The sequence below is a fragment of the Tupaia chinensis genome, unplaced genomic scaffold (genome assembly GCF_000334495.1).
Source record: "Tupaia chinensis unplaced genomic scaffold, TupChi_1.0 Scaffold000032_1, whole genome shotgun sequence".
Taxonomy (NCBI): domain Eukaryota; kingdom Metazoa; phylum Chordata; class Mammalia; order Scandentia; family Tupaiidae; genus Tupaia; species Tupaia belangeri.
This window is the reverse complement of record NW_006159462.1, coordinates 312,872-330,006: the sequence shown is the minus strand read 5'-3', so window position 1 is coordinate 330,006 and position 17,135 is coordinate 312,872. Positions and strand designations below refer to the sequence as shown.

Here is a 17,135-nt window from a genome sequence, read left to right as displayed (position 1 = left end):
CTCTATTTCTGCTTTCAGGATTTTTGGCACCCATGCATACACACACGTGTGTGTTTCTCAAGCTACTGTGTTAGGTACTAAACTACATGGTTGGTGGGAACTAGCCACCTTAACCACCACACTGTGGGCTGCCCCAAATCAGAATATTCGATTATTTGAAGTGGCCTGTAGATATTTACACTTCAAAGACATTAGAATACATTCTCAGCAATGTATCCTGTTAAGTAAATAAATTAACTACTAGAATGACCTTACAGTTTTATTTTACTGTGATGAAACTTTCACATGCATATGTTATATACTATATGCAATTCCTTGCAGCAACTGCCTGGAAACCTTGACTTCGCTCTAGTGAGTCATGGATTTGTGACTTTTAATGACAGCTGTATGTGTCCATAAATGTCACCATAGATAGGAGAATGGTGCTTTTATCAATTCTCCCTTGCCAGTTAGAGGTCTAGGCCTTCCTTTCCTTGAATTCCAATTTCCCACATAGTTGATGTTCTTTTATATAACCTGATCTTCCTAGGATCAACTAATTACTTTTTGTCTTTTTTTTTATAAGTAGCTGTTTTGCTGCTAGCTCCTCTTCTCACCTAACTTAACATATTTTAAGAATATTTAATTACGGTTTGCAAATACTTGTATTTTCTCATCTTTGGGTATGCTTTGTGAAAACTTGCTTTGCTAATCATGTCATATACAGTGGAAAATTAAAGTTATGATATTTTTGTTGGACATTCTTGAAACCATGACTATTTGTGAGAATTATCCCTCACATTTCAATGTGCCATTATGTCATTTATTTCACATACCATCATAGCCACCTAATGCTGGAAAGAACCATAACAGTATAATTCCTTATCAATCCATTTTCTTCTTTATTTGGACCTTTTTTTCTTCATTTTTCATATCCCTTGAGATACGTGCCAGTGTTTACATGGAGAGAAAACAGCATGTTCAATTCAAAATTTTAGAGTGTGGGGCCAGCACATGGCATAGCAGTTACGTCACTAGACTCCCATATGGCCCACCGTGGTTTGCGTCCTGAACCTGGTGGCTTAAAAAATAAATAAAACAACAACAACAAACTCATATTGGGTGTATGTGCATGTATGCCCAAGATCCTGGGAGAAGAATGAAAGAGAAGGGATTTGTATTGTGACCATCACCCCTGGTGGGGTGATTCTCACTTTCTTTCCCACTGTTTCTGTCTCTCTCTCTCTCTCTGGAGAGTGCATGCACCCTAAGGCAAAAATCTCTTTAAAAAAAAGTCAATGTGAGACTGTTATCAAGAGCCAGTCTCAGGAGAGATAAATTGCAAGAGGTATAGGAAAAATGCTGGGAAGGTAGACTGCAGTCACATTGTAAATGACCTTATACAGCATCAGTGGACTGAATTGTTGATGACGTATTTTAAAAAGAAAGAGCAAGATCAGATTTACACTTGGAAAATATAATTGTGTCAGCTATAACATAAAAGAGCTAGAAAGCATATTCAATGTTAGTCTTGGTCACATGGTCAAACTTCGCAAAATTTGTTGTTAATTTTCACATTAGACCTTGTTTAAACCCAGTTGGCTAGCAAGACTACTGTAGCCAAAGTGCTGAAAGAGAGCTTGTACCAGGGAAATGTTATGCCTATACTTTAATTTATTTATTTTGTTTTGAGAGAGAGATGTTTGCTATAGGATGTGTATACTTGCCAGAGAGACATAAAGACAGAAAGCAAGAAATTACTCCACCGAAGGGGTGTCACACTACAATCCTTTCTCCTCCATTCTCCTCTCAGTATTTGGGCACACACACGTACCCTGTGTGAGTTTGAAGCCACTGGGTCCAGGACTAGAACTGAGGTCGACTCTATGGGAGTCCAGCGACTTAACCATTATGCCATTTGCTGGTCCCCCATTTTAATTTTTAATAAATGTCTTTAAATAGTTTGGTATAAAGTATAAAAAAAAGTGACTTTATTATGTGCCAGTTTATCTGGAGTGGTCTCAATTTATACCTGTTTTTTGTGATAATTACTAGTATTGCTTCCTTTTAAACTGAAAGAATATTTTGACCTGAAAGAGCAATTTTATGTTCACCATTTTTTACACACCAAGTCACATGGTCATGGTGTAAATTCCATTTCTGATACATACTTTTCTTTGATTTTAGCAAGAAAGCTCATTTTGGTGTCTTCATCTATGTAAGTGGACAAAACAAATTTTACTTTGTAGTGTTATGGAGACTAACGAGAGAGTCAGTTTCATGGAAATGAAGCTCATGTAGTCCCATAGGACTTTGTGCTAGAAAGGGCACATACTTGGTTAAATGCTCTGCTGGTCTCTTGAAATTCTTAATATGTTTCCAAGGAGGAGCAGTTTATTTTCATTTCGTACTGAGCCTCACAATTTATATAGTCAGTCCTGATTAAATAAGATACTGATTTCATTTGAATTATCTTTCTTAATTCTTCTATTCTGATTTTATTTCATCAAGTGATAAACTGTTTATAGGCAATTTAAACCAACCAAACTAATAAAATATAACAAAACAGTTTTATTTTAGTAATATCAATATTTCCCTTAAATTATATAGTATAAATCCAGTAATACTTCTGGCAGAAGGCACTACCTATTCAAATGTTGATAACCGAACAATAAATTAGTATATTTTAAAAGGCAGCTGAAATAACTTATCATGTGACTGTGTTTCTGTAGTTTTTTCTCTTTATTTTTTTTCGAAAGAGGAATTGTGCTTTGCTCAATTTATACAAGTTTTTAAAATAATTTTAATATCATAACTGATTCTCCATAATTGGGAAGGGTCTGCTAACTTTTCATAATTAAGTATCTTTCAATGGCAAGATAGATTTCTTCACATTGGGCACAAGTTAAATATTCTGGCCTTTTTTATTTTTCCTTTTTCTGGCATATGTAACATGATGCCACGTTTGTACCTATAATTAAGATAATCGAAATGATAATTTCAATTTATTGATGTCTTGTGTGTCAGCATTGTTCTAGTTGCCCAATATATATTGTCTACATATATTATCGACTCCCAGACACTCATACAAAGACAAGATCCCAGTGAAAAGAGTATTATTATTTCCATTATGATAATGACAACATTGACACTTAGAAGAAGTAACTTGTCAAAGTCACGCAGCTAGGAAGAAAGAAACCTTAATTTTGAACTTAAATGTTTATCTTATTTATTATTGTTACTTTTCAATTCACCAGATGTCTCTGGATTTTAATGCCTGAGCTCTTCTGTATCCATGTTTTGCAAGCTTGATCCAATAATGTATTTTCAGAACTCTATGATCCTGTAAAGGATTTAAAACTGCTTGCATTTTCTTCTCAATAATCTGATACAAATACATGTGCATTCTGGATCATCTGTGTAGTCCAGATAAATTTGCCTTCATGCACCACCCCCAAAAGCATTCCTAGATCCTATTAAGCTATTGAGAAATAAGTGAAATGCATTTCAAATGTAAATGATCCTTTCTCTCTAAGTGAAGAATGTGTGGCATTATGTTGTACTATACAGATGAAACTTTTTCAGAAGTTCAGAATAGTATAAAACAAGGGAGCTTTGAGTCCTTCCACAGCGTAGTGAAATTAAAGGAGTAGCAAACTCCAGAAGCTGGTTCCTGATCCACATTGCCAAAGGGGATTTAGTTTCAGGAAAACAAAATCTTATGCCATGTTAGCTACATATTGCTATTTTTAATTTTATTGTTTTTGTTGTTTTTTCCTTTGGGTGTAAACTAGTATTAAATTGCATGTAGCTAAAATTTTAAGGACATTCTATTTTTATATTTGAACATGTTTACGTAACATTAAAATAAAAACAATTCAAATCAGTACTGGGAGTCTGTGAGTTTTTCTTTTATTTTTAAAAGGAATTTGGAGCTACTGTCTATTGTGATATTACCTCATGTGACTGGTTGATTGTTAGCATTATTCCATTAATTTTTATTATCTCAGACTATGTTACTATACTGACTGTTTCTTCTTAAACTTTTTCATTTGCTCATTAGGCTTTATTTTTTTACCTATTTTTTGTTAATGTTTAAGCATTTAAAAGGGGAAACAATTCATTATCCTGCACCTTGTTGTTTTCTTCCTGTGACTGTTCCCATACATCATTATTTTTTAAAACCTTATTTCTGTAAAATAATTACTTGTCCTTTTTTTTTTCTTTCTTGGTAAATCTATAAAAAATATAAACCTTCCTGCCATATGACTTGGTAATATGAAACAAGTTATTAGGTAAGATAGTAAACTGTGTTCATTGAATTGTAGGTCAGATCTAGGAATTACAAAGACTTATTGCTTGATTTTGCAATATAACTGCAGGCTCTTTAAAGTAATAAATTAACACTAAATTTCAACTAAATTGTTGAGAAATTCTTAGCTCTCCATAACAGTTAGATACTTCCTTAATTTTGGAAAACTTTCATTCCTGGAGAGGTAGCAATGCCATATACTTATTATGAATATGCCTTAGTCCAAACTATTCTTTTAAACTGAGAAAAGTAACACAATTTCCAAAGATGCCCAATTTGTTACACTTACTGGTTAAGTACTATAAGCAATGGATTTTTAACTATAATATTATATCAGGTTTCAAAGATAATGAAGAATTTGGCTACTTTTTTATTACTGAAGTTCTTAGATCAAGGGAATGTGAATATTGGGAGAAAAAGAACCAAAAGAGGAGTAAAAATGAAAACAAGCAGATTATAATTATTCTAAAGGAAAATTAATCTGTCAAAAATTTTTTTAAGGAAAAGTTAAATTATAAACTTAAATGTATTGCTCAGAGATATACAAACTCAAATGCATTTTGAAAAACTTTGCCTTTCATCTTTTTCCATGGTACCCTGTTATCCAGGGGGAAGATTCCTGAAACTATTGTATATTTCCATATAGAGAAGTATTCTCTCCATAGGCGATAGTCTCTTCTTCCTATATATTATTTGACAAGTGAATAAATCACTCACAAAACATAACCATTCTGTACATTATTTTCTTGTTAGGCTCTAGGTAAAATAAAATGCATTTACACTTCCATACATAACATTACTTGCCAATGATAATGCTTTCTATTAAACTGTACTTCAATATTCTGTTTTACCTGCAGCTGAATGTGGTGCATCTGCAACAAATAATGAAGGAATTTTGTTATCTCCAAATTACCCACTCAACTATGAAAACAACCATGAATGCATTTATAGTATTCAGGTCCAAGCAGGAAAGGGAATCAATATTTCAGCCAGAACATTTCATTTAGCACAAGGAGATGTTCTTAAGGTAGGTGAACTTAGACATACTTATTTTGATCACTTTTAGTCATTAAGTATACATCAGTCAATAAATATTGTATATATATACACACATATGAATATATGTATATATAATAAACCATAAATTGAGTCTACTACTTATACATTTGAATTAACATTAATTCCCATTTTCCTACTATTTTCATTGAAATAGAATGTTTTGTTGTAATGTTTATCTGTAATAAGTAAAGGAAAATTTCACCTTGTGGTGCATAAAATTTAATATTTGAATAATCTCAAAGTTAAAAAAGTTTCATGCCAAATATCTTACCAATAAATTATGTATAAAACAAAATTAACACATGAATGGTCATTTGAAAAAAACAAAATAACAATTTTGTTTCTGTTTTTATGTTCATGTCTTCTATTTACCTTTTGATGTATAAAATTTATTTGTATTTATGACCAAATCAAATTTATAAATATATAAACCTAACAATGTGTTATGACAGATATTTGGTGTAAAGTTTATTCATTTATTTAAAAAATTTGCACTAACCAAGTTTCTTTCTCTTTAAAAGATAACATTTTTGAAAAATAAATATTTCCATGGTTGGTGGTTTATATTTTGTGATATGAGTGTTTTGGCAAATAGAGTTTATATTCATTATTAGAATAAAAGCATTCACTTCATAAAATCACATTTAAATATTTTAAAAATAGTTATGTACCTTTTTCCTCACTGCCATAATTTTCTTTACCAGATAAGAAATCTAATATATGTCTATTTTCACAAACTTGAAAAAAAAATTTTTGGTGGTACAGATTGGTAAGGATGGGGGTGATTCTTGTTTAAGCAATGACTTGATTATTTTCCTCTTTTACCAACAATATAATTTGCTGATAATTGATGGATCTAATTCAAACAATATGTTAGTAAGATTTGTAAGGACTTTGGGAAAGCTATCTAGGTGTGTACAATTTTAATCTTAATTTGGGGGCAACATATGCATTCCTATTTTCTGTATTTTTCTCCAACAGGCAACAAAATTCACTATGTAAAAATTCTTTACCTCCAGTTATTTGTTCGTTCGTTTTTCAGCTAAAATAAGTTACATTTGCAAAATTGGAGTCAACAAGAGGTTAATGGAATGCTTCTTTGTAGAATTGAGAAAATGCATTTTTTCAGGCTATCAAGGCAAAATATGTGAAGTCATAGATAAGATCTGTAAACTAGCCTAGCCACTAATCTACATTATACAAGCAACAGTAAGAAACACCTGTTTAAACATGAATTAAAAGTCAGGAAGAGCATTCCCACACCTATCACTCCTACTTATCACTGTCCTTTCTAATCTCTCTCTATGATGCTTAGAATTTATCTATACTTTTCTGTGCTGAATGAAGCTTATTATTTACAAAAGTCATTTCAGATAACATAGACTAGCCCTAATATGTTCCTCAGAGTGTTTCTTAACTAAGGTTTTACTTAATTGGAGTAAAGTTGCAAATCTTTGGGATTTGAGTCATCTTGAGAAGGTCTGGACATCAATAAAAAGTCACAACACAAAGGAAATGTGATAGTGAGAAATGAAGAAAAGCAATAAAAACTCAGTCTAGTATACGTCAGTGGATTTCTTTAAATACTGCTTTTTGTTTCATTAGTGAAAAAATAAAAATTTACATTCCCAACTCTCTAAGATTTCTGTATTTTTCTACAAAATACATTAGCCCAAGTTTAAAAAGTTACATACTGAATATTACAATAGAATCATTCCAATTTAATTGCCCTGCTATAAATAATCTTGCCTAAGATTTATTCTGAACTATAATTTGAAATAACTTCAGCAATTTGAATGTTCACAGCACAAAGTTTGAGATGGTGGACATGGTTATTACCCTATTTGATCATTATACATTATTTCCTTCTGTTGGAAAACCACGCAATATCCGTAAATATGTAAAACTCACATATGTCAATTAAAAATTATGATTAAAAAAATAGCTTCTTGGGACCAGCAGATGGCGCAGTGGTTACATCACTGGACTCCCACATAGTTGACAGTGGTTTGAGTTCTGGACCTGGAGGCTTAAAACTCACGCCTGGCACATGTGCATGTGTGCCAAAAATCCTGAGAGAAGACCAGAGGAGAAGGGATTGTGGTGTAGCCATCCTCCCTAGGGAATTATTTCTCACTTTATGTCTCTCTGGCAAACACAAGCACCCTACAGCAAAAGTCTCTCTAAAAACAAATTAAATAACTTCAGTAAGCCACTGTATAGAGATAGTTTGGTTTGTAAGTTTGGGGAGGAATTTTACTTGCTGATTTCATGGTATATAATATGTAATGTTATCTTACTCTTTCCATTAATTCCACAGACAGCTATTAGTTGAAATATACCCACTGACATAAGCATGCTTAGGTATCCAAAAGCAGAAGAATTAACCTACCAAAGGACAAATTATTATTATTATTATTATTATTATTATTATTATTATTATTATTATTATTATTTTGGAGAGGTTTTTGCTATAGAAGGTGTGTGCTCACCAGAAACACAGAGAGAGACAGAGAGATAGAAAGTGAGATGGCCATCCTTTCTCCTCCATTCTCCTCTCAGGATCTTGGGCACACACACACATGCTCCCAGCAACCAGTTGAAGCCACCAGGTCTGAGTCTTGAATCACAGTTGACTACGTGGGAGTCCAGTGACATTATGCCAACTACTGGTACCATAATTTTCAAGATTGTGGAGCTCAAAGTATTCTGAGGTTGGAAGCTTATGTGCCTTATTCAAAACTAATTCACAAGAGTCCAATTTCATCTCCAGTACTTTCCAATATTACACCAAGTAGAGTCGGTTCTCTTCATTCAAACTAGGAAACCTGAAGAAGTAAGGAAAACAAGCAGTCCATTCTAGAACCTTCTATACCTTGGACGAAGGATTTTAAAAATATTGTTTTTGTTTTTGTTTTTGTTTATGTGTTAGAATTTGTTACATTCTTTGGAGTGACATTCTCTTGTATGATAATAGGGTTTAGAAGGAAGTTTATTTCTTTATTTTTGTTCCATTTATTATATGATATTGTATTGAATCCTGACAAAAACAAAGACAGAATGTGTATATCTACATCTCTTTCCATGTGAACACATATACAGCTGTTCTCACTGACAGCTCACAATCCAGATACTCACTTGCAGATTCACCTACTCTATGCATATATCCTTCTTTGGTCCTAGTATTTAAATGAAGAAAGTTTATACACCAAAATATTTAACTTAAATACTTCACAGTAGCACACTATTACAAAAAAGAATAAAAATTGACCTCAATATTAGATAGACACATTTACCAGTTTTGTTTGTTTGAGAACTGGTTGTTAAACATTTCCCAACACACGAGTCCATCATATGTTTGCCAACTCTGCTTGTTGTTCATTGGTAAATGTTAATTTTCCCCTCAAAAGTACTCTCTCAATGTTCATTTGTGTAGGCTGCTATGTTAGATTTAATAAAACCTTTCCCCCTCTTTGGCACTAAGGGTCAAAAAAAAAAAAAAAATCTAAGCTAAGGTCTGTGCAAAGCTTCATTGTGCCCAAATGCCCTGACTAAAATATATATCTATAATTAAGGGTATATTATATACCTATGTCAAAAACCTGAACAATTGAACACAAATAGAAGTTCTTTGTTCTATTTCATGATATCTTTGGAAAGAACATGGTATGTTTTAGAAAAGAGTCCTTTTTGACAACTATTGTAAAAAGTATTCTTTCTCTTTCATTCAAATTTTGACATTTATTCACTTTATTTGGAAAATGTATTTTAATTTCCAAATTAACCTGTAAAGCAAATGACCAAAAATGAAAGTTTTAGTATCTAGGAGGAGAAATAATTCGGAAGTTTATGTGATTATACTTATGTGCATGTGTAATTTCTCTCTTTTCATTTTACTTTTTAATTTACTTTCTGTTCTCAAATTCATAGAACACTTTACTTGCTAATTCATTAGAAAAATGAGTGAAAATATGCCTTCTGATTGTGCATTAATTATATCATGTCATTCAGGACAAGAACTTTAAATGTTGATAAGCAGTTCATTATAATAGGTTTGACTTGAGAGATTTAGGAGGACCTGAATACTATAACTAACCTCAGGCCCTGATCCATTATGAAAGTTTTGATAATTAAAATATAGAAATGTTAAGTTTTAGTTCATCTAGTAGTAGAACCAGATGAACATGACCTTTTAACAAATTAGAGTCTCATTAAAGAAATTCATTAACATGATAGAAGATCTCAATGTCTTCATAATATCATGTTAACTTAATAAAAAATAACAAATTTTAAATAAAAATAAAATGGGAGAAAAGGCCCAAGTAAATAAAAATATACTTCAATATTTTATTTCAATTAGACTAAAAATATAAGAAATAAATCTCAAATACAAGATCCATGTGGTTCTGGGAACCAGCAGTTAGCGTAATGGCTATGTCGCTGGAATCTCACCTAGTCGACCGCGGTTCCAGTCCCGGACCGGGTGGCTTAAAACTCACATTGGGCGCGTGTGCATGCGTGCCCAAGATCCCGAGAGGAGAATGGAGGAGAAGGGATTGCGGTGTGACCATCCCCCCTGGGGGTGATTTCTCGATTTCTGTCTCTGTGTCTCTCTCTGTCTGTCTGGCGAGCCCATGCACCCTATAGCGAAAACCTCTCCAAAAAAAAGAAACTGCCTGTCTCCAATATTTTATTAAGTTAACATAGCCTTAATATTAAAACCTAATACAAATAATTTGAAAAAAACCATGATTTTTATTTACAAATTATGTAACATTTTAGAAAAATTATCAAACTAAACCAAACAATGAATCACAAAAAAGGCATATCATGTTGGGACCAGCAGGTGGTGTCATAGTTACGTTGCTAGACTCCCACATGGCAGACTACTGTTTGAGTCCCGGACAGTGGGACTTGAAACTCACAGTGATTTTGTGTGTGTGTGTGTGTGTGTGTGTGTGTGTGTACAAAATCCAGAGAGGAGAATGGAGGAGAATGGATTGCAGTGTGCCTCCCCTCCCCTGGGGATGATTTCTCACTTTCTGTCTGTCTCTCTGGTGAGTGAATGCACCCTATAGCAATAATCCCTTTCTTTTAAAAAAAGTATATCATGCATATTGATATAGTAATAAAAAATGTCATTGTGTACCACCTAAAAATCATCTTGGGCATGCGCGCACACATACCCAGCGTGAGTTTTAAGTTGCCAAGTCCAGGACTCAAACTGCGATCAACTACGTGGTAGTCTAGTATCATAACCATTATGCCCTCTGGTCCCTAGTATGCTGGTTTTATAATAACAGGAGATATAGGAAATGATTCAAGTATTACTTAGACTTTACTAAGCTTGAAATTTTTATGTTATCCACGTGGATTCTAACTTTCTTCCACCTGATATCTGTAGGAAAGAACATATATAATTGTCCTTGAGAAATATGTACTGACCTGATTTAGGAAGAGTAGAATAATTTCTCTTCTTCATGATATGAATGCTGTTAATTGGTTATTAAACATTTTCATTTTAATTATAAATGTATTTTTCAGATTTATGATGGAAAAGATAAAACGACTCATCTACTAGGTGCTTTTACTGGTGCATCTATGCGAGGACTGACACTTAGTAGTACTTCAAATCAGCTCTGGCTAGAATTTAATTCTGATTCTGAAGGGACAGATGAAGGCTTTCAACTTGTCTATACCAGTAAGTATTTTAAAAGAATAAATTCTCCAAACACTGATATTTATAAAATAATTAGAATGTACCTAACATGTAAAGAAATATCCAGTATTTTATGATCTAATTTCAGTTTACAACTCTCTTCAACATGTGTTATTTTATTTGATCCTAACAACAACTTCATAAGTTACAGTTATTTCAGCTATTGTCATTTCACAGTTGAAATAACTAAAAGTCACAGAGGTTGAATAATTTGCATCTTTACCTTATTGACTCGTGTATTTTTTTAAATAGCAGACTTTTCTCCATTCAATATTTAAGATACAAAATCAAGATTTTTAAAAAGTTCATTTATCAGGGCCAGCAGGCGGCATAGTGGTTAAAGTTCTGGACTCCCTCACGATCAACCATGGTTCAAATCCTAGACCCAGCTGCCAGGTGCATGTGCATGTTAGTTCAAAACCTAGGAAGAGATTGGAGGAGAAGGGAATGCAATATGGCCCTCCCACAGGGATGATTTCTCACTTTCTGTCTTTTCGTATCTCTGGGGAGAATACTGACCCTATAGTAAAAATCTCTCTCAAAAATAAGTTTGTTTATCTATTTATTCTGTTTCCAGAGGATATACTCACCAGAGAGAGACAAAGAAAAAAAAGAGGGAGAAAGCATTCCCCAATCGAGTAAGGTCATGCTACAATTCCTTTTCCTCCATTTTCCCATCCTGTTTAGATTTTAGGCATGCACACACATATACCTGACATGTTTTTCAAGCTGCCAGGGTCAGGATTTGAACCTTGGTCTGCCATGTGGGATATGTGGGATTGTGCTTTCTTAACCACTAGGCAATAGAGCTGGCCCTACTTTATTTATATCATTCATGAAAAATAGTAAGTGTATGCACATGTGGATAGAAGAGAGAGAGAGAGAGAGAAATAACAGACACTCGCAACAAAGTCTGGTCATGTTGATATCCTAGCTTTCCAGGGCATACATTCACCAGGCATGTTTCAGGTAGATTCAGGATTTGAGCAAGTAGTCAGCTTGTGGTTTCCAAGACTAGGTCAGTAAACTTAACACCTGCACCACTGAGGCTGAGCCAAGATATACAATTAAGTTTTTAAACAGATGCAAATATAGTATTTGAGCTTCTATCGGTAATTGCAAAAATACACGCAATACTTGTGTAGTGATTATTGTTGATCATTCACTAATGTTAAATGGAAGAATTCTCATTATTTCACACCAAAGATTAGCTAAAATTTTAGGTTTTGTGTTTTTATGTTGAGTTGTCTTATTCAAAATAAATATTGTAGACCTCTTTTATATCATAGTCAGCTACTATGACAATTAAATAAAAATTCAAAGACTAAGAATCATTAATTGTTATATGAAATAAATGAATTTTACTCATACTAATAGTATAAGAAGCAGAAGAATTACACTGAGAAGCAATAAGGTCTATTCAAGTCATATAGTTATTTTCTACACTATGTAAGACACCACTAAGAAAGTAAAGTGCATGCAAAACAGGTGATTATTGGCTGTTGTTTAATAAATTTACAATTCATAAAATCAAATTGATTTTTAGATGTTCAGAGTACTCATTTTATGGCAAAGTAAATTAAGTAGTAATAATCAGAAATCATTACTGCTAGAATATTTGAGAAAATCTACTCACCACTATAAATTTTCTCAAGAAGTCAGATTAGTAAACTATTGCAAAAACTGGGAAATTTAAAAGGTTATAGCATCAAAGGAAATTACATGGTATCTTAAAGGGAATTTGGATCAAATTAACATTTGTGAAAATATTCTATTTTAATGATATAAGAAATAGAGTATAATGGCTCATATTAAAACATCCATTAAAACATCCTGGTGAGAGATTACTAGACTTTTTTCTACCTGTGTTGGAAGTGTTATAACATTGACATTAGCTAAACATAAATTAACGAAATGAATGCTTAATATATATCATTAAATCTTTGGAACTGTGTATATGGTGTACTTTCTTACGGAGTACTCCCAAAGACAGATGAAAGTACAAGCAAATTGTCTTTACAGTATCCTGGGCACAGGTACTATGATTGGAAAACAGAAAGTATATGTGTGTTTGGAGGAAGGGGACAAAATTCTTTCCAAGCTAGAAAGTCTGTAGGGCTTATGTCTGATGGACTCAAAGCAATGGTAGTTAGGGTTATCACTCAAATATGATTGGTATGATCTGCCCAGAGGGCAAACTTTATTTTAAATGTTGCTTATTTATTTATTTATTTATTTATTTATTTACTTTATGGGGAGAGAGTGACAGCAAGATGTGCTCTCAACAGGGTGTGCATGTTGTGATGCATCCTCAGCCAGCTGGGATCACAGGCATGCAGGCTTAGATCCAGTAGAAACTTCCCATGTTGGTCCAAAATTGCAGAACGTTACGTTAAGGACATTCTTAGATTGGAAATTGTGTGGGATGCTCAAATATCTAGGATGAATAAAATTGATTTTATTGTCAGTAGTATGATCTATAAGATGTCAAAAAAAGAAAGCCTAACAAAGTGAATATTTGAAGTCACCTTCCTTTTCTAAATAACTCTAGTTGTTCATTATAGTACATATGTCATTATTTAGAATGGAAGCTATAAAATTTGAATTAGAGTATAAAAGCAATTATTTTGAAAAGAGAAAATATACATTTATAAATATTTTTCAGTCTTAGAAATAAAATTTTTCAGCCTTATATCAAGAACTAAAATATCTTAGCCCTTCTATTGAGGAGGGCTCTAGAAGTAGAACACATCTACTTACTATTAAAATCATTATATTTGTGCCTAAGTATGACTTCTGATATTTACAATGACAATTCTTCTACAATACATATCAATAATTATCTAAATAGTTAATACAGACTTTATAGTTTTGAAAGAAGTTTGGTTCCATTCTCAAAATACATATGTACATTGTTTTTCTCATTGTAGTACCAGTGTCTAGAACACTTTCTCTTTTGGGCATGCCCTACTCATCTTGGGTCCAACTTAACTGCTAAACTTTAAGATCTATCTCATGTATTTCTCCAATGCTGTATACCTAATTCTCTCAGCAGAATTTTAGTCAACATTTCAATATTTCTTCACAGTAGTTTATATAAACAAATAGATAGATTGATGCTGATATAGATAATATAGCTAGTATAACAGTTATCATATTGCATTGTAATATACTTGTTCATAAATATATTGTGAATAGTATTTCAGGCAGATATTCTCCATCATACTATCAATAGTTAGTTTCAGTTCAGTTGCATCTTGTTACATATTTTTATGTGGTCTGAATATTGATTTTCTAAAATGCTTTTGTTTTATGAAAATAAGATTCTACTAGGCCACACACTTTAAATATTCACAAAATTCTTAGAAGCAGTGATTGCTCAACTTGCAAATATGAGATAATGTGCATAAGGTGTTCAATCATAAGGAAAAATGGAAAAGACCATGTTTGTGTGTTTGAATCTCTATATCCAGTCATTCCCGAAGGTGACATCACCTTTTCCTATCTGTGGTCTGTTCTCTTCACAATTACGCCAGCTTTGTCTCTGAAGCATGTAAGAGAACCCTGAGTAATGTGGAGAAGGTCCCAGTATAGTCCCCAACATACAACAGTTCAATTTAATGTGTGTGTGTGTGTATTTTTTTTTTTTACACTTTAAAATGGTTAGAAAGTGACATGCATTCAGTAGAAATCGTACTTCATGTTTAAAATCTTAGCCTAACCTCAGTGGTGAGCAGTGGTGTGACACTGCAATTTCCCAAACTATATGGAAGATGCAGGTTTGGTTGCCAAGCTGAGCCGTACATGCCAGGCACATGCCTGTTTGTGATCTTGTGTTTGTTTTAAGTGCTTTTTTTTCTCTCTCTTTCTCTTGAAAGAATTAAGTAAATACACTTTCAAAACATTTTTGAATTTTGATTCAGTATTCTTTATTACTTTATTGCAAAACACTATTGCGTGAGGTGATTTTGTTTAACTGGAAGCTTGCTTGTAACTAAGTGCTCTAAGCATATTTAAGGTAGGTGAGGCTAAGACACGGCGTTTGATGGTTAGGGGTATTAAATGCGTTTTGAACTTAGGATATTTTCACTTTATGATGAGTTTGTAGTGATGTAACCACAGTACACATTCAGGAACATTTGTATGTACATTGACAGAATTGGAATAAGACATAAAACATTTGAAAAGGAAGGATAATACAGTTTCATGAAGAGACAATATTAGAGGCTGTGTTGGTGTTTCTGAAAGTGTGGGATGTATTTCCGGGAAAGAGAACAGGAATAAGGAAATGGAAAAATAGTAGAAAAAACATAATAAGCACATTCAAGGCAAATAATCTAATTCAGATTAATCCTACATGCCCAGATTCTTCTCACAATTCTAGTTTCAACACAAGCAGACCTTTTGGACTGCCCTGTCTAAGGACAGCTGCCTCAGCTCTCTCTCCCATTATTAATTTTGTTGACTCAGTAATACTTGATACTTTCTTATTTTCAGTTTAAGTAGACAGAATTGCATTTGGATGAGATAAAAATATGTTAAAACGCACTTTTAAGTACATTTGAATTCCATTGCCATATTGGTTCATTCTTTATATAATCATTAAGTATAGCAAGTGGACAGCAGAAACGGTGGCTGAGATACTGCTTTTGGCTTCAAGTAATGAAAATTTAACCATAGCTTAAACAACCAGGGTTCACTTTGTCTATATAATAAATGGTACAGAGAGAGAAGGTCTTGACTCTACTACTCAACAAAGTCAATGAGGATGTCACTCATTGTTCTGATGTAGTGTCCTTAGAAGTCTCATTTTTTTCATCTTATGCTTGTTGTAACATGGGCGTATGGTCACTGTTGTAACTCTGGGTTTGTTCAAGGCAGGAAAGAGGGAGACTAAACAATGCAAACCACACATGCCCTTTTCATCAGAAATGCAAGGCTTCCCCCCCCCTCAGGAGTTTTTACTATCATCCCATCCTCTTTTTGTCCAAAACTGGATTATGTAATCATGCATTAATTTTTCATCAAGGCAAGGTGGAAAATTGAATTTTTGACAAACCAAATTACTGATTTAGCCTTAAGGCTACTATCATTATATTGCTTAATATTGTTATAGCTGAGAACAAAATTAGGGTTTTGTTAGTGAGGAAGAAGAAAAGAGATACTGAGAAGATAATTTGCAATATTTACTACAGATATTTCAAAATATAATTGAAAAAATTTTAAGTTAATACATGCTTTGATGATTAATGTTGTTACAGAAGCCCAGAGACTCTTGGTGGTTGTTAGAAAGAAAAAGCACTTGGCTTGTCAGTTATTAATAGTTTTAGCACTAAGGGAACCAGCAGTTAGCATAATGGCTATGTCGCTGGACTCCCACATAGTCGACCGCGGTTCGCGTCCCGGACCTGGTGGCTTAAAACTCACGCCAGGCGCGTGTGCATGTGTGCCCAAGATCCCAAGAGGAGAATGGAGGAGAAGGGATTGCAGCGTGACCATCCCCCCTGGGGGGTGATTTCTCTCTTTCTGTCTCTATGTCTCTCTCTGTCTGTCTGGCAAGCGCACGCGCCCTATAGCGAAAATCTCTCCAAAAAAAAAAAAAATATATATATATAGTTTTAGCACTAATATACGAAGAAAATAAAGAGTTTCTCTCATCTTCCTCTACAAATAGGTAAATTACATATATATTTGGTTTCAAAGCTCTATATCATCTATACCACCCTACAAACTTTTAGGGAAGAAAGCCTCAATACCTTACTTTTTTAAAGCAAGTTAAATATAATTAGCCTTCATCTTTAGAGCATTAAGAAAAATCTTACTTAGCCTTTTGCATTTGTGCCCGTTCTTCCAAATAATTTTCTCAGTGAGTTCCAGTTTGAGTACATTATCAAAGTATGGACAACTATGCTGTTTATATATAACAAGTCTGTAAGATAAGCTTGCTCAGGCCTTGGCTACCATTAGGGAATCCCATTGCTCTTCTATTGCTCCAATCTCGCAGAATCTAATTCCTCATGGGTCAAGCCATTTTCTTCCTTGTTTTTCTCAAAACATTGGCTGCCA

The 17,135-nt window shown here is 33.4% G+C and overlaps 1 protein-coding gene across 1 annotated transcript in view; it reads left to right on the top strand.

Annotated features, from left to right (window-relative positions):
- Window positions 1-17,135, top strand: part of CSMD3 (CUB and Sushi multiple domains 3) — a gene marked incomplete at its 3' end in the record, with an annotated part of 1,277,483 nt that overhangs the window by 947,596 nt on the left and 312,752 nt on the right. Inside the window, exons 23-24 of the mRNA XM_027771421.1 lie at window positions 5,149-5,318; window positions 10,895-11,051. Of these exons, the coding sequence (XP_027627222.1) occupies window positions 5,149-5,318; window positions 10,895-11,051 (327 nt within the window). The remainder of the gene's footprint in view (window positions 1-5,148; window positions 5,319-10,894; window positions 11,052-17,135) is intronic.